The 19,157-nt window shown below is 38.4% G+C and overlaps 1 protein-coding gene across 4 annotated transcripts in view; it reads right to left on the bottom strand.

The window, feature by feature from the left end:
- DACH1 (dachshund family transcription factor 1) overlaps positions 1-19,157 on the bottom strand; it is a gene marked incomplete at its 5' end in the record, with an annotated part of 382,732 nt that overhangs the window by 101,109 nt on the left and 262,466 nt on the right. For 2 of the 4 annotated variants that reach the window (XM_080613963.1, XM_080613964.1), the window contains 2 exons: positions 12,431-12,565; positions 14,853-14,988. The exons of the other annotated variants lie outside the window; for them this stretch is intronic. In XM_080613963.1, the coding sequence (XP_080470089.1) occupies positions 12,431-12,565; positions 14,853-14,988 (271 nt within the window). The remainder of the gene's footprint in view (positions 1-12,430; positions 12,566-14,852; positions 14,989-19,157) is intronic. 4 annotated transcript variants of the gene reach the window in all.

The following is a 19,157-nucleotide window of genomic DNA, read 5'->3' as shown; positions in this document are numbered from 1 at the left end:
GTGAATTAAGACGCTAAATCACATTTTTAGTTGCCGATTGTAACTTGTGCTAATTCTTGGATGGAAAAAGCGCAGACCAAAATCCACACGCATTTATGTATTTCTAGTGCTGTGTTGCATTCAAAATTGAGGATCAGCAAAAACCCCAAAATACTAACTTTTAATAAGTATATTAAATATCAGTATTTAGAGTTCTTATGCCATCATCATTACTATATGCAAGACAAGAGAAAAGATGAAAAATATTTTATAACTCTGTAGTAGGTAACGACTTGAGACTGCAGGATTTTGCCAAATGAAAGCTCAACCATCAAGCAGTGATTAATTGGGAAGCTGTAAGACCTCTCAGCTAGGCATAGTTTTTCTCTTTATCTGCACCAATCAACTTTAACTCAAGACATCCTTTTCGCCATTATGATGTTGCCTTCAGTTATATACTATGCTGGTTGTACTGTTCATTTACTTCTAAAAGTCTTCTGAAAAATATAGCTTGGAGAAGCTCAAGTTTGGCTTTTAATTATAACTAGCCTGCTTGGGAGTTTAGTGGCCAAGAATGCCTGACCATCTCCTTCAAAATTCTGAAGAATCAGTGTGAGTAAGTCTCATGTATACCATTAGCTCACAAGAAACATTAGAGTGATGACTGATCTCTAAAACCAAAACTAAAGAGGTTTTTACCAGAAATGGGCGAAAGAGAAGCAGACATAAAGGCAAAAATTTTCCTGACTCAGTCTATTGGGATCTTAGCCAACTTTTTGAAATGCAAAGACAGACCAGTTTAGAGGCATAAAATCTGTGACTTTTTTTTTTTTTTTTGCAAAGTACCTTCTTAAATAGCATAAAGAAAAAATTGATGCAAATCACCCAGATATTAGATGCAGCGTTTGAAGTGGAGAAGCTTTTTTAACAAAAGAAAGTAGAAAGTAAGGAACAAATCAGAATTGCTTCTGATTGAACTATGACAGTACTGTTCCATTTCAGAGAAAAAACCCAAACTCATCACTTATGGGAAGAAGTATCTCTGAGAATTCAATGTGACCACACATTACATACAATGATAACAGAATCTGTAATAACCATGATATTTCTCAGAACAAAAATCTGGAAAAGATTATGTGGAGACAGTGTAGCAAAAAATGAAGTTGCACGAAGTTAATTTATAAAAAGGAAAAAAAGGAGAAAAAAGAAGTTGGCAATTTTATATAAATTACCCATATTACTTGCAAGGAAATGCTATCTATGTCTAGGTTGCAATTCTCAGTTACGGCTTTTCAAAACTGATTTTTTGGGTATTTTGCACTTGAATAACTTAGATAAAACTAATTGCACAGCAGGTTATTAGCACTTTTGAAATAGTTCCTTCAAGTGGAAGACATTCTTAAAATTTTGCTGTGAGCTCTCTTTTCTGTAACAGTAACCATAAGTATGAACAGATAGAAATGAAGTCTAGGAGATAAAGGGTTTCCTCCATTAAAGACAGAGCACTCTGTATTTTCAGGAAGAATATGCATGACTCTATATTCCCTTTAAATTCACAAAATAATTCTGTGCTTCTTAATGTCTTCGGAATTTAATTCTAGTGCATCTAGACACATCACTTTCTTTTTTTTGTTCTCCTGCAAATGCATTTTTTTAACTAGCAAAATGGAAATCTTAAAGATAACTACTATAGAGAAGCAGAATCGTATTTGGCTGATAATGGTGCTATGGGATATATCCCCTCTTAGTGGGAACAGCCACAACTTCATTAACCTCACTCTCTATCACATATCATCTTTTCTAGCAGCAAAACTAAAGCGAACTAATGATTTAAAAAACATTATGCGGTAGCCTGATTTAAAAAAAAAAACACACAAAAAACCCAAAAAAACCAAAACACAAACATCCTTTTAACATCTAATCAATTACATCTTCTGTGTAACAATTCATTAAAATAAAAATTAAACTGAGCACACAAACTATTTCAAATAGGTTTTAGCTATCTCCACCCCCATGTAATAAAGACCAACAAAGACTATAAAGAGTGGAGTCCCTCAGGGTCGGTGCTGGGACTGATCCTATTCAACATCTTTGTCAGCAACATGGACAGTGGGATTGAGTGCGCTCTCAGCAAGTTTGCTAACAACACTACACTAGGTGGTCCGGCTGATAAGCTGGAGGGAAGGGATGCCATCCAGAGGGAACCTGACATGCTTGAGAGGTCGGCTAATACCAACTCCATGAAGTTCAACAGTGCGAAAGGCAAGGTCCTACACCTGGGTTGAGGCAATGCCAGGCACAGCTACTGGTCAGGCAGAGAAGAGATTCAGAGCAGCCCTGCGGAGAAGGACTTGGGGGTGTTGGTCGATAAGAAAATGAACATGAGCCGGTTTCAGTGTGCGCTTGCAGCCCAGAAAGCCAACCGTATCCCGGGCTGCATCAAGACGAGTGTGCCCAGCAGGTCAAAGGAGGTGATCCTGCCCCTCTACTCTGCTCTCTTGAGACCTCACTTGGAGTATTGTGTGCAGTTCCGGTGTCCTCAACATAAAAAGGACATGGAACTGTTGGAGCAAGTCCAGTGGAGGGCCACGAGGATGATCAGGGGAGTGGCGCACCTCCCGTATGAAGACAGGCTGAGAAAGTTGGGGCTGTTCAGCCTGGAGAAGAGAAGGCTGCGTGGAGACCTCATAGCAGCTTTTCAGTATCTGAAGGGGGCCTATAGGGTGCCAGAGAGGAACTCCTCATTAGGGACTGTAGAGATAGGACAAGGGGGAACGGGTTTAAACTTCAACAGGGGAAGTTCAGGTTGGATATTAGAAAGAAGTTCTTTACTGTGAGGGTGGTGAGGCACTGGAACAGGTTGCCTAAAGAAGTGGTAAATGCTCCATCCCTGGTAGTGTTCAAGGCCAGGCTGGACAGAGCCTTGGGTGACACGGTTTAGTGTGAGGTGTCCATGCCCACGGCACGGGGGTCGGAACCTTAAGGATCTTAAGGTCCTTTCCAATCCTAACTATACTATGATTCTATGATTCTATAAAGACTATTCTAAGGTCTAGTACATGAAGCACATATAATGACCATTCAAAAGACACACAAAAAAAAGAATCAAAAGAAGAAAAAGCTTTCGGGGAACTGCTTGGGGCACGAGGCAGAGGGCAATTTTACATGTAGAGTTGTTTCAATAGATTGAGAATAAATCAGATCTTTTGTGCACATGCAACTCTTGTGAGCCTATTCAGTCAGGTATGTCCATGCATTGAAGTCACTGTAAATAGAGAACAGCCAGTATGCATATATGCAATTGGGCTGCAATGAGTCCAGTTCACCTGGGATGTGCTGGAGCTGATATTCACATATCTGTCTAGTAAAAACTGTACAGCAAATATTCCACAAATTGTGTCAAAACTGCTGCTACTACCCTAGCACAATAAAGGTTCCTAGTGGCAAACAAATCTGCAGAAGTACGCCACTGGAGGACGGCTTAGTGAGAGTCTCTAGAAATATCTAATACTTTGCTAAAAAATAAAAAAATTAGAAGTTTGTGCTACTTCTTCCTGCATACACATACTATTCATGCCTTCTTCAATAATATGAAAGGCTTCTGTGTTTTCTATGCAACAAAACCAGATTTTTTCTGGCTTCTTAGTAAATAACAACCCATAAAGAAAAAAAACTTGCAATTTTGTTTTTCACCTTTGTACTCCATTAACTGTAATAGCTTTTAATGCACTTCAAGCATTCTTGAGCCCCTAGGGCTGAGTGAAAAGACACACCAACAACCAGAGTGACAAAAGGTTATTTTGGTGATACCAGCTTTGCTGAACCTTTCATTTACTGGATCTTTATATTATCTGTCATAGGTTACAAATTTGACTACTATCTGTTTAGGGTTTAAGAAGTATTTAAAGCTCAAATCAAGATCACTTTCACAATGCACTAGATGATGTATAAATTCATAGCCTGAACTCAGAATCTTAAGGAATTACCAACTAAAACAATTCCTTTGTGTATATATGTATGTATAAAAAAATGAAAACTAACAGATAAAGGTATGTTTACACAAGCAGCTGGAGAGTAGAACTGTGCAGGAAAATTCCTCTGTACATCAAGAAGTAACAAATGTCTTTTAAAAAAGTGCTTCCTCAGGGGACTAACTGAAATCGCAACAGACTAGAAACAGAATTTAAGCAAAGTTCTGGATCATTTGTTTGTTAACTTTCCTAGAGGACAGCTCATACATGCTAAACATTCCTTTGATTTGTTCATATTTATAAAATATACTCATATGTGTTTCTATATTTATTAAGGTAAAACTGAACATTAAATGAAACTGAAAATGTGCTGGCAGTGTGCACTTGCAGCCCACAAAGCCAGTCATATCCTGGGCTGCATCAAAACGAGCGTGACCAGCAGGTCAAAGAAGGTGATCCTGCCCCTCTACTCTGCTCTTGTGAGACCTCACTTGGAGTATTGTGTAGAGTTCTGGTGTCCTCAACATAAAAAGGACATGGAACTGTTGGAATAAGTCCAGAGAAGGGCCACAAGGATGATCAGGGGACTGGAGCATCTCCCATTGTCCTTGGTTCAGCAGTAGCAGTCATTTTTTCTTCCTCTTAGTAGTTGGTGCAGTGCTGTGTTTTTGACTTTTGGCCTGGGAACAGCGCTGATGACACCGATGTTTTTAGTTACTGCTCAAATGTGTAGCCTGACAAAGGACTTTGTGAGTCTCATGCTCTGCCAGGGAGGAAGGGAAGCTGAGAAGAAGCAGAGATAGGACACCTGACCCAAACTAGCCAAAGAAGTATTCCATACCACAGCACGTCATGCCCAGGAAGTAACTGGGAGTGGCTCGGAAGAGCTAGAGGACTGCTGGGTGGGGGCAAGGTATCGGTTGGTGAGGTGTTGCATTCTCTTTCCTTGTTATTTCCCTTATCATTATTATTATTGGTGGTAGCAGCAGTGGTTTTGTGTTATACCTTAGTTACTGGACTGTTCTTATCTCAACCCGCAGGAGTTGCATTCTTTTAATTCTCCTCCCCATCCCTCCAGGAGCGGGGCTAAGAAAGGGTGTGGGGGGGGAAGTAGACTGCGTGGTTCTAATTTACGGCCTTTGCTTAAATCATGACACCTGTATGAAGATAGGTTGAGAAAGTTGGGGCTGTTATGCCTGGAGAAGAGAAGGCTGCATGAAGACCTCATAGCAGCCTTCCAGTATCTGAAGGGGGCCTATAAGTGTGCCAGAGAGGTTCTTCATTAAGGACTGTAGTGACAGGACAAGGGGTAATGCGTTAAAACGCCAACAAGGGAAGTTCAGGGCAGATATAAGGAAAAAGTTCTTCACTGTGAGGGTGGTGAGTCACTGGAACAGGTTGCCCAAAAAATGCTCCATCCCTGGCAGTGTTCAAGACCAGGTTGAGCAGAGCCTTGGGCGACACGGTCTAGTGTGAGGCATTCCTGCCCCTCATGGCAGGGAGGTTAGAACTAGATGATCTTAAGGTCCTATAACAGCCCTAACCATTCTATGATTCTATGATTCTAAGGTGAATGAGCATGCTTGATATATATTTACACTATCTATATATTATACAGGAATTTACTGCTCATAATACACAATGAATATCTAACTATATAGGCTCACCAACAGGGAAGGGCTTGTTGGAAATGTGACGCTCCAGGGCAGCCTTGGATGCAGCGATCATGAGATGGTTGAATTCGAGATCCTCAGGACAGTGAGAAGAGCGTGCAGCAAGCTCACTGCCCTGGACTTCAAGAGAGCAGACTTTGGCCTCTTCAGGAACCTGCTTAGTAAGGTTCCATGGGATACAGCCCTAGAGGGCAGGGGGGCCCAAGACTCTTGGTTGTTATTCAAGGATCACCTGCTCCAAGCTCAGGAGTGTTGCATCCCAACTAGAAGGAAGTGCAGCAGGAGGGCCAGGAGACCTCCTTGGATGGATAAGGAGCTGCTCAGGAAAATTCAAAGGAAAAAAGAGGCTTATAGAAGGTGGAAGCAAGGACAGGCAGCCTGGGGAGAATACAGGGATGCTGTCCAGGAAGCTAGGGACCAGGTGAGGAAAGCTAAGGCCCAGTTAGAATTAAACTTGGCTAGGGATGTTAAAGGACAACAGGAAGGGATTCTATAGGTACATAGTGAGTAAAAGACAGACTAGGGACAACGCAGGCCCCCTTCGGAAGATATCGGGAGAACTGGCTACCCAGGATTTGGAGAAGGCTGAGGTTCTTAATGACTTCTTTGCCTCGGTCTTCACTGGCAAAGGCTCTGACTGCACCACCCAAGTCATGGAAGGCAGATGCAGGGACTGTGAGAATGAAGACCCTAGGTCCACTGTAGGAGAGGATCTGGTTCGAGACCATCTTAAGAACCTGAACGTGCACAAGTCCATGGGACCTGATGAAATCCATCCGCAGGTCCTGAAGGAGCTGGCGGATGAACTTGCTAAGCCACTGGCCATCATATTTGAAAAATCATGGCAGTCAGGTGAAGTTCCCAACGACTGGAAAAAGGGAAATATAACCCCCATTTTCAAGAAGGGGATAATAGGTGACCCGGGGAATTACAGACCAGTCAGTCTCACCTCTGCGCCTGGCAAAATCTTGGAGCAGATTCTCCTGGAAGGCATGTTACGGCACATGAAAAACAAGGAGGTGGTTGGTGACAGCCAGCATGGCTGCAGTAAGGGGAAATCCTGCCTGACCAATTTGGTGGCCTTCTATGAGGGGGCTACGAAAATGATGGACAGGGGCAGAGCAGTTGACGTCATCTACCTGGACTTGTGCGAAGCGTTTGACACTGTCCCACATGACATCCTTGTCTCCTAAATCGGAGAGACATCAATTTGATGGGTGGACCACTTGGTGGATAAAGAACTGGCTGGATGGCGGCACGCAAAGAGTTGTGGTCAATGGCTCGATGTCCGGCTGGAGACCGGTAACGAGTGCTGTCCCTCAGGGATCGGTGTTGGGACCGGTCTTGTTCAACATCTTTGTTGGTGACATGGACAGTGGGATTGAGTGCGCCCTCAGCAAGTTTGCCGATGACACCAAGCTGTGTGGTTCGGTTGATACGCTGGAGGGAAGGGATGCCATCCAGAGGGACCTCGACATGCTTGTGAGGTGGGCTGATGCCAACCTGATGAAGTTTAACCATGACAAGTGCAAGGTCCTACACCTGGGTAGGACTTGGGGGTGTTGGTCGATGAGAAGATGAACATGAGCCGGCTTCAGTGTGCGCTCGCAGCCCAGAAAGCCAACCATATCCTGGGCTGCATCAAAAGGAGCGTGACCAGCAGGTCAAAGGAGGTGATCCTGCCCCTCTGCTCTCCTGAGACCTCATTGGAGTATCATGTGCAGTTCCGGTGTCCTCAACATGAAAAGGACATGGAACTGTTGGAACAAGTCAAGAGGAGGGCCACAAGGATGATCAGGGGAGTGGCGCACCTCCCGTATGAAGACAGGCTGAGAAAGTTGGGGCTGTTCAGCCTGGAGAAGAGGAGGCTGCATGGAGACCTCATAGCAGCCTTCCAGTATCTGAAGGGGGCCTACAAGGATGCTGAGGATGGACTATTCCTCAGGGACTGGAGTGACAGGACAAGGGGGAACAGGTTCAAACTTAAACAGGGTAAGTTTAGATTGGATCTAAGGAAGAAATTCTTTACTGAGAGGGTGGTGAGGCACTGGAACAGGTTGCCTAAAATAGTGGTAAATGTGAATGCTTCATCCCTGGCAGTATTCAAGGCCAGGTTGGACGAAGCCTTGGGTGGCATGGTTTAGTGTGAGGTGTCATCCCTGCCCATGGCAGGTGTGTTGGAACTAGATGATCTTAAGGTCCCTTTCAACCCTAACTATTCTATGATTCTATGATTTTACGACATATTATTAGTTCCCAGGTTGATGTGTGACTGCATAACAGTAAGATACAATTGTAATTTTGGAATATTTAAGTTATTTTCCATTTTGCACTAAGGATATTTTTGAATTTTAATATTCTATTTTATAAGATATTAGCCAGATTTCTCAGATTGCTTACGTCTCTACAGGGGAACATAATATAAAAACAGACAGAAAGACTGGGACTCTTTAATATGTGGATTTGATAAAGTTATACCTTAATTGCTGCTACCATAGTAGTCAAGGAGCACTTATTGTTGACTATGTGAAAATAACTTAAGAAATTTCCATTAATATTATAGTTTAAAAGCTCTTCTGAAAGAAATAGTTTAGATTCCTTTGTGACCATGGTGAATATTTCATATTTTGTTGTAGAAAACAGCATGCATATTTTCAACAAGAGAGTGTCCTTCCCATAACACCTCAAATAACATGTTCAATTTAAAATGTAAGCATGACATTCAGGCTTCATTTGCTGTTGGTGTCAATCTAAAAAAATATAAATTGATGTGGACAGAAAATTCTAATCTGATGCCCTAGGTCCAGATCCAATAAAACACTTAAGCATCTAAATTTGGTGTTAAAGCAACTAACTTTTATGTGTTTGTCATCCCCCCTTCCCCCTCGCCCCCCAAGGGAATCTTGGGGTGAAGTGAGCTGGGTCTTACATCCTTACAGTGTTTAGGCAGGCACCAGTTACCCAAACCAGGTGCTGCAAACTGTGATTTAGTCAAGTTAAAAAGTAGGACTATAGTGTGTCTAAAGTCAACAGAATATCATATGCTTCTACTAGGAGCTAGTAAATAGAGAAACTCTGGCAAAAGGACCATGCTACAAATTCCACGTTGCAGCCCCCACATGGCCAGAATATGGATCATAAGGGCAAAAGTATATTGGTAAAATATACTTCCCTCTTTTACACAAAGGACAGTGATTAAGGATACTGCCCAGAAAATGTGTTACAGGTTCAGTTCTTTCTTTCGTCTACAAGGAATTAGGGGTGTGTGTTTAAGTCACTGACTACTCTGAACTCTTTTTTTAAGCACTTCAGATCAATAAGCAAAAAGAGAATCAGGATTCAGAAGTTTAGTCTTTAGGTTCTCTGCTAGTTCCCCTATTCTATGCTATTTCCATATTTAACAGACAGCATCACTGAATAGCTGAATGAGCATTTAGCCTCATAAAACCATCAAAACTACAATTTTTGCACAGACTGGGAGATCTGCAGGACCTCAGATAACAGCTGAGCAGAGTAAAGTGATAAAATATACCTTGCCAAAAGAGAGCGACTATCTAAAGCAAACTCCTGGAGTCATAGAAAAGACCTGAAAAGACTCGGAGCCTTAATTTTAACAATAAAAAAAAAATGAATGGATCTTTTCTAATATGACTCCTATACTTCACGAAAGTGTTCTTGTGAAATCTGACCTAATAAAACCAAACGTGCATCATCAAACAGTCCATAATTACAGGTTACAAAATCAGATACTTGGTTTTGATGATGGCTGTCAAGTACTTGAACTAGTATCATATACTTGAACTTATCTTGTTCTTCCCAGGATCATTTGCAGTTCTACAGCCTCCTTTCAGTAAAATTAAAAAATCTGCTATGCTTTAATAAGGAAAAAATCCTGGAAATCTAGGCTAATTGACTTCTCTGGTCATACAAGTAATGACATTTTAAGTTACGCATGAACTATCAGGCAGACATGCTCTGCAATGTCTCCTGTAGTCCTCCCTAGTCCAGACTAGGAACCTGGCTGGATCACAGCATAACCCTTAGCAAAGATAAGTTTTCTTCTCATGGAACCCAGGGAGTGGGTGGAACTTCAAATGTGTACATTTGGCCTTGCCCCATCATGACGCTAGGACATGGCCAAGTTGCACATCCAGAGTAAGCAGCTACAAAATGTTCACAACACCTATGGGTTACACAGGGTCTTTGATAACAAAAACTTTTCCTGGTTTCCTGGAACAAATATTGACCTAAAGCCTGATACAAACTTTCCAGTTTTAATAGACAGTGAATCAGACCCATAAACCTAATGCGATTCTTGGTGGCATAATGACAACCTGACTCCAACGGAAGGTGAGGTCACTCAAGACTGCACACACCAGAACCTGAGAACAGATTTTGAAGGCAGTCTAAAGGCAAATTTAAGAAAATAAACAAAACTAGACAAGAGATTACTGGTAGCTTAAATGCCTCTTTGCCACTAATAATTCTGACTGAATTTTGAATAAAATGCATGTGATATTTGAAAGCCTGAATGCCCTCAAACTGATATTCAGTTTACAAGTGCCAACAAACTGTTCCTAAATATATTACATTATGTTGCATGGACTGGGTAAATTAGCTCCTTTGGTTTATGTTTATAACAGTAAAATGTTATTTTCTTTCTTGTTTCCAACTCATAGATCAGGTCAGAGAAATGATTCACCCCTCTGACATATGTTAAGTCTTTTCAAAATTTAGTATGTTGATCAGTTGCCTCTGATATAACTTTGTTCCTCCTTTAAATTCTCTGTTGGCTGTAAATAAATTGTTCCCTGATCTCAGATTAGTTGACAGATTTTCTGTCTTTTCAGGTTTTTTAATGGAAAAGGAGACAAGAAGAGGGAAAACAGGGCCTTCTTTACCAGGCAGGATTTCCCAGGTTCAATTAAAAGCCATACAGTTGCAGCTAATAGATTTCTGGCAACAAAAGTGACTTAGAAGAAAACACAATAATGTTTAAATGCTTCATGATACTGAATTAGAACTCCTGTTTCCTTCTTTTTTCTTCTGAATCAGATGGCAAAGGCGATCATGTTTCAAAAACAAGAATACCAACTCCTGTATGTGTGTTTGCATTTATAAATATGGTTTCATTCCAAATAATTTGTAGTGGTAAGCAAGAGTTTGGAAATCTGATTGCAAGCTCACAGTGACAGAAGTAGATAATTACTATCTCCACAACTATCTGTAAGTTAGATCACTTGTTTTAATACTGATTAGATAAGTATTAAAGTTACAAGATTGGTATGAGAGACATGATAAATGTAGTCATGACAGAAAACAATTTTTAATTTACTATACCCTATCAATCTAGATAGCCCATGAATATTTACCATTAATTCAGTAGGCTAGAACAGAAGGAGGAAAAAAGAACAAAAAATAGAAGGTTTGACCTAAACAAGGACTGAAGAAAAAAGAATTCTCAGCAGTTTTACTGAGAACAGATCTTGCAAAAATGTGAACAGGCAACAAACTGGAAAATACATTTGAGGGACCATCAGAAATAAAACCTTCAAAAAAATTGAATGACAGGCACAAATAGGAGCAATTCTTAATATGTACTTCTCTTTGTAGGATTTACCAGTTTGATTACACTTAAATGAGTAACTTCAAAGGCTGAAATAAAATCATTTATGGAAATTCAAAACAAACCTATTTGATCACATCATACGTCACAGCAGGGATACAATTTGCAGGGGCTGAGTGAGGGCATAGTATAAACTAAAACAGGTTGTGTGTGCAATGAACCAAACTAAATGGTTTATATAAAAGAAATGTTGTTTCCATTAATTTTCCTAGTAATCCTATTAAAAATGCCACCTGTCCAGAATAGAATTGTCCAGATTTTAATTCTTTTTCATATCTCAGTGTTCAAACACAAGGCAGAGAAGGTATCATAGCTATAAAAATATGGCCCAAAATGTCTTTTTGCTGAAATCTTTATTACTGCAGCAGTTTCCCCAGCTCTGTTTCTATGCCTACCTATTATACCTTTTACTTTTTCTCTTGTGCTTAAAGAACTGACTTTTCTGAGAAGCCCAAAGAATATTTTTTCAATGGATATGTTGTATTTCTAACTTCTCTTTAACTAAAACATTTTTAGTCTGTAATTCACATATAGGTAAATATAACATCAATTTACCTTTTAAAATTCCACCACCGCCCTTCCAAAATCCCCTGTAACAACCCTGAACAGAAACTTAACTTTGAATACCAACAGAGATGAAATGGTGTCATAATCAGCATAAGTGCATGTGGACTATTCACCTAGATCAAACACTTTGGTCATATACTCAATTAAATTTAAATCCCATTATATAATGTGTACCAGCCTCATTTTATGCAACTGCCTAATTTAATGGCTTGGTATTAGCCTTTTTCCTTTTTGCACACATGGACTAATTTTCACGGTGCTCAGTCCCTTTGGGAAGTAGGTCATTAAAGTCAACTGGATGGAGACAGAAACTTAATACCTAAACAGTGTTGTAGAAGGGTCGGCAACACAACAGTAATGTAAAACTGTTTTTCACTCATCCTTCTTTGTAATATTTATGAAAAGCCTCCTCATTTAAATATTGTTCATTAATCTCAAGGACCACAAAGTAGAAGAATCAAGGAAGCTATCATTCTGTTATAATTTGTGAAGCAAAAGGCAAACAAGCAAAAGATCCCAATTAAAAAAATAAAAATCACAATTATAATACTATTTAGCTGTTGAGGCAATACTTGTTTTACACTGAAACAGTAGAATAATGATACTCATATTACCTTTCTCAATGTGCATTCTTTTTGTCTCATGTCCCACGTCATGACCAGCCAGATCACCCTCCTTAGGTCCAGGCAGGACATTAGGTGACAAACCCATCAGCATTTGGTTCATAGATAGCCCGTTCTGATGGACAGCTGATAGACACAAGTGCAGGCAGGCAGAAAATCAGCTGTTATATTAACAATACACTTTTGTGCTTATTTTATATATTTTTCCTCTTAATTATGCAAGAATTCTAACAACCACAAAGTTACTTAATTTGTGCTATCAGTATCCATAGAGCAAGACAGTTTTTTCCTGTTAGTTCTAGTTCAAAACAATTAATTTTAAAAGAGTTCAGTATCTTTGGACAAAGTTGGATACTTAAAAGTATTTTCTTGTTTATTTAACAAGAACTGCAATGCAAAATGAAGCAAGCCCAAAAAGCACAGAAGGTTCTGAGTAACCTTTTTTAGTTAGTTAGCTGTAAAAAAAATCTTGTATATCAGTATTCCCAATATGCAGTTCTTAACTTCCCTAAATAAAGCATTGTGGCCTTCCCAGTGATTAGCACTTTTTCAAAATCCACTGTGCAACAGTAGGATTGCTTATTTGCTCATCAGACAGCTTGACAAGCTCTTTCCAACAGTTCTCAAACAGACCTTCATGATTCTCAAAACATACCTCAGAAATGCATACAGGGTGGTTTACATACTTATGCTTTTATCCTGAAAAACTTTATTTGCAAGAGGTTTATGCTATTTCTAATAAAGCATTTCTTTATATACAACCCTTATTTCTGCAGCCTACATCTTACTCTTGCTGGAACACAAAAGCAGATGTACTTAAGGTGTGATGCTAACAATCAGATAAGAGAGAAAAAGAGTTGTTTTATAAATAGTTACTGAAATGATCCATTATTTAAGGAACTCTGTTAATGCTCCCATTGGAATAAACAATGTGTAAAGGTCCCACTCCTCTCTGCTGGTAAGTAAGCAGAGTAAGCTGAATTTGTTTACAAAAAAAAAGTGTCATTCATTAGGAAAAACAGTAAGTATCTCTTTATTTAACTTTTTTTTTTTTTTTAAACAGAACAACAGAAAAGTTCTGCAATGTTTTGGTTTTGGGTTTTTTTTTATTATAATAATCAATTTTTTTAAAAAAAACAATCCCTAAATTACAAATCCAGGTTTGTAAGATTTTTTTCCAGAACTTTCCTTATGAACTCTGTGGTAGGTTGACCCTGGCTGGATATCAGGTACCCACCAAAGCCACTCTGTTGCTTCCCTCCCTGAGAGAGAGAAAAATATAACAAAAGGCTTGGGAGTCAAGCCTAGGGAAATACTTAGGTCACAATATACGGGATGACAGTTTAATCTGCAATCTGAATCGTCCAAGTGATAAGAAAACAGAATTTTCAGCTTGTCATGGTCAGGCCTCATTTCTTTTCTTTGCTAAGTCATTTTTCATCACATAGTAATGAAAGATCTTTCATCAGAAGGTCAATGAAGAGTCAGCTTCCTAAGTCTACAGACAGCCTGAAAGGGAGCAGTCTAAAAGATGCATGTGCTGCTTTCTAATCAACATGACTATGTATTTCATATAGGGTTTTCCTGGCCTTCTATCTGCATGCCACATCCTCTAGTTTCACCTACTAAGAAATTCCACTGTGGGAAGATGCCCTGAAAGCACAAAAACCTGCAATGGAGCAATAATAAAAGGGATGGACAAGCACAATATGAATTTAAGTAAATATCCATAAAATGTGTACACAACCTTGATTTCCAGGCTTTTGCACTGGAATATTATAGAACTCAGGACTTTTGTCATGTAATATGCATCCTGTACTTGGAGCCTTGATAAAAATGGTATCACTCTGAGACACTATGGTTTAATTTCACTCCATCCCTTGTGAGCTACGAGGTGACAATACTCTCTGTATCTTATTTCTCGCCATTTCAAATTTTTATATTGAAAAAAATTATGAAGTACACACATTTTTTTATTGATTTAACCTAATTCTTCTCTTTACCAAGCAATTCTACCATGTAAAATGTTGCTTATGAAGTCAGATTCAATTTAGAAATCAAACCAGAGTAACCAGATTAAATAAAACTCAATTTCTTTAAAAAATGTTTACACTATATGTTCAGTTCTAAAACTAATCTAGCAAATTGCTTCTCAGCTGCAATTCTGTATATCATAGCTCATATCTTTATGCTTAATATGACATGACGGCAGTTTATACCAGTACCCGTTAATGTAGCATCAGATATTATGATACTGTAAACTGGGGAACATAATGTTGGGAGATAGTTATTGCAGCTGAACTTCAGAACACGATACATTTGAGATCTATTTAAGATGAGGGCATTTTGATTAGAAAAACCAGCTGCACCTAATCAAATTTGAAGTGGTGACAAGGAGAAGAATGTGACCTACGGATTCTGTCTGAAGAGCTCTCAGTCCGTGCAGGAGAGCTGGACACACTGCTGCTTCGATGAGAGGATGGATGGCTGCCAGGTCTTCGGCCCTCTTCAAGAGAAGGAGCAGGAGAAGGGCTATCTGGAACACGTTCCTAGACCCCACAAAAAAATAATTACAGAAAAAAAAAAGGAATATTAAAGTAAAATTCTGTTTCCACTTCACTAAAATGTACCTTCCTTCTAAATGACAACCTGTTCTTTCCACTGTGAGGTGTCCAGGATTTGCAGGGTATTCTCAAAGCCAACATTGCAATTTTAGGATGCTAGACCTTACGTTTTAGTATGCAATGTGAGCACTGCTCATCCTGTCAGGCTTTTAAACTGATTTCTGAACTACTTATAAAAATAAGGGTTTGTTTTGCCATTTTTTATTCTTCTTCCCCCCCCCCCCCCCCACCTTTCTGTCAGCATGCTGTTGAATTGGAAGTATACATTTCGGCTTGTAGACTTTAGCCTTATTTTTGTAAATAAATAAAGATCAGACTGTGTTGCATCTGTTACAGTTTATGCTGAATGTTACTCCATATTTTAATTTCAAATGGATTTCTTGAGCAACTATGTCTTATGGCACTGCCATGGATCATAAAGAAAATATAATCTCCCTAAACTATACCAGTAACTGATGGAAGTCCAAATATCTGCTTATACCATGAAGAACAAACCTGGAATGAACCACATTTTTTGTAACAGTGGCCATATCACTTTTTCAAACTGGGGAAGAAACCCATTCGTGACTTTCTCCCCAGGGGAATGACTGGCATGGTAGCCAGGAGGAGGTATGATGCACTTCGAGATGTTCCTTGATTCTGAAAATTAGAGCATGAGAACTGTGATGGTTTGAACTGCACTTCTGTTACGTGAGAACCATGGGTTTGTAGCAGATAGAAATATCTGACATTTATACAGACCTTTGACAGAAACAATAAACAAAGGGAGACAAGCTCAGAACAGTCCTTTCTAGAAAATTCTCTATCTTTCCCTGCAGTTTCCTTTTTATTGCTAATAGCTCCCACAACTCCATGTCATTGCTAAAATATGTGCGAGTGTCCTGCTGCTGCTGAACCCAGGACAGTGAGCTAGGTCGGTTTGGTTGGACAGTGATAAAAATAAATAATACCTATAATGGAAATCTATTGGAGGGATTAAAAATGTTAAACTAGGATTTTTTTTGTTTTTGTTGTTGCCTTTTTTTTGTTTTGATAATTGAAATGCTGACTCCTAACTAAAAAAAAAAAAAAAAAAAAACCAAAAAAAAAAAAAAAACAAACCAAGAAAAAAACCCCAAGAACTTGAATATACTAAACTCACTGAAAGCTTTCAGTAATGAAATACTACTGAAAGTATGTGTTCACACATAATAGTATATGTTCAATAACACGTATGAAACCTTGGTGCTGCAAATGCCTAAAAGTTTTCCTGAAAACAGCATCACATTCCTCACACAGCAAATTGTTTCTGCAGCAGTCATTATTTTTCATGCACAGTAGCTAGACGAATATTTATTTCTCTCAATGCATTCTATGAAACTTACCAATATGACCATTTATAGTAATCAATAAATTTGTTCCAGGTAAGCTTCATAATAAATATTTGCTAAACTTGAGATTCTGATTGCGAATGGATTCTGTGGGTCTATTGGTGGAGTGGGAGCAGACTTTCCAGAGCAATGTTTCAAGACATTTAAGTGGATACCACTCTAATAGTTGCAGGGTTTTTAAGTCAAAAACACTGATGAGGATAGTTTAACTGCATCATAGCTCTAGGCTTATTATGACTTTGATTGTGTTTATATGTCCATGAACTGAGTGTTCAAGAGGAGGATTATAATGCAGATGTTTTCAGAATGTAAAAGATTTGTTTCTTTAGATTTAGGAGGATTTAAACATGCACAGCGTACAGATTTGGTATAAATTGGAACATGGCATATTTAATAATTCATTTAATATGTAATTTCACTGTTTGGCATACAATGTATTGTTTCTAGAAGGGTTTCATTAAAATGAAATCCAGTGAGCACATAAGATTTGAATACAGAGCTGCAGAGTAGATTAATTCATTTAAACAGCTTAATTTGTTTATCCTATTTATTTATGTGTGCTTTTACAGTGCATATTATGAGATGGATAGAGCAAAAGGAATGCACAGGACAAGAAAATATAATTACTGCACAAACAAAATAAATAATAAGTTTTTTTTCATATATAATATGACATAGCAAACTCTACGAAAAACTATATACACTGGCTTTATCAATTCATTTGTAAAATACCCTTTAACTCCAACAAAACATGGGATTGAACTATGGGAGGAACTGAGAATAAATTAATTTACTAGTTTAACTCATTTTTTTATATCCTTGCTTCATAACTCCACAATCAATAATATTAGTCTATAGTGATTTTTTGTCTTTATCAAAACTAGATGCAATAATAAATGGAAATGCTACTAAAAATTAATTGAAATACTCTGTAGCTCTAAGAAGTCATCATGATAAACTAATGGAGCTCTAATATCAATATAAGCTGCCTTTCTTACTAGAGATTTTGTGTAGAAAAGATGGATTTTGTTTGTGGTAAAATATTACTATCACATTGAGACTTAATTTCAAAATTTTCAAAAAAGGAAATGTGCGAAATTGTGATCAATAAACAAGTCAGATAATAAGAGCTATTTTGCAACTTCTGCAAAAATGCCACTTTAATACAAGTAAGTCTACATGACAGAGAAAAGAAACAGAATTTACTACATTATAATGCTGACAACAGTAATCACCCAGGATACTGTCCACTGTCCAGTATTTTTCCTAACACTTGTCTAGTCCCAGGACAAACTTAATTCCACTTAATTAAAGATATCTCTAGAGAATCTGGTGTTGGCTTGTACTGTAGTCTCACTGCACTAATTTGTGCTGTAGGCTCATTGTCTTTCAACATGTAAGTAAAAAGAGAGAGAGAGAAAATCTGAGTGACTTTGCTTTGCTAAAATTAAGCATGAGAAGGAAACTGCGCAGTGTTCAATTTGAAATCAACACATATGAATGTCAGTATCTAAATGCAATTTTGAGACATGAGCTAGATATGAAATTTCAGACACCTGTATGTAGGATGCTACATGAGGGGGACAATCTTGAAGCTAAGTTCTCTCCCATTTCAGTCAGCTGAGATAAAGACAATAAAGTCAATGGTGCCTCCTCCAAAACCAGACACTTACAGCTCAATTCAGGTGCTCACATTTGAGCCATTTGAGGCACAAATCTGAGCCACATTTGAGATGTCCATACCAAGCTGACAGACAGGACCCACAAAAGATGTGCTGCCTTCTGGAGAGGCAACAGGATGCCAAAAACACCATCCTTGCTGGTTGATGAGCTGAATAGCTCCCAAAACTCTATTGCCAATATTTAAGAGAAACCAAAAGACATAAATTATTTATTGCTTGTAAAACATAACCCTCACTAGCTACCTTTCTTCTCAAATTTTTGCTTCCCTATTTGTTTGTACATGTACTCACAAGTAAAAAGTAGTGTGAACAATTTTAGCCATTTAACATATGGTTGACCAACTTTTCAAAATTGGTAAGACTCTCAACTAGGAATCAGGACTGGAGACTTTATTAAGCAATGGAGAACATACTCTTAAGGGCCAAATTTAAAGCACTCCTTATCTTGGTGATCCAAATCATGAATCCTGAGCATTTAAGAATCTGACATTTAACTCCTCCAAAAATGTTCCTACAATATATGAAACTTTCACTCTAGGGAGCTGAAATGCCCTTTCCCATACTCTTACTTCACTGACATTACATGTTACGCACCTTCAATATCAAGTCCATTTCATAGATAATAGGATTTTTCCCTTGACACTGGGCATCTTTCATTATTACTATTTTGCAAAGAACAGGTAAAAGATTTTAACTATTAGAGATTTTAACTTATGAGATTGAAGCTGTCTCTAGAATTAGCAACCACTCAAATTTTGTTTGAGAATATCTGATATCATTCACAACATAATACTGTCTTAGCATCTCCAAGTAAAATGGAAATATATATTTCTACATCTTTTCATATATTAGTAATGGTATCCAAAAGCCCATAAGTACTTTCAACCCTACATCATATATGCCTTTTACTTCTTACCAGGTCACAAAGGTAGTTATCCAATATTAGTTTTGGGGGGGTTTTTTTGTCTCCTTTTGTTCTGCTCCAGCAAAATATTTTCATTGTTTGAAAAGTGCATTACCAAAAGTCTTCCTCAAAAATATA

The sequence above is a fragment of the Psittacula echo genome, assembly GCF_963264785.1.
Source record: "Psittacula echo genome assembly, chromosome: 3".
Lineage (NCBI taxonomy): Eukaryota > Metazoa > Chordata > Aves > Psittaciformes > Psittacidae > Psittacula > Psittacula echo.
Note: the sequence above shows the minus strand (reverse complement) of the source record. Positions and strands in the feature narration are given on the sequence as shown.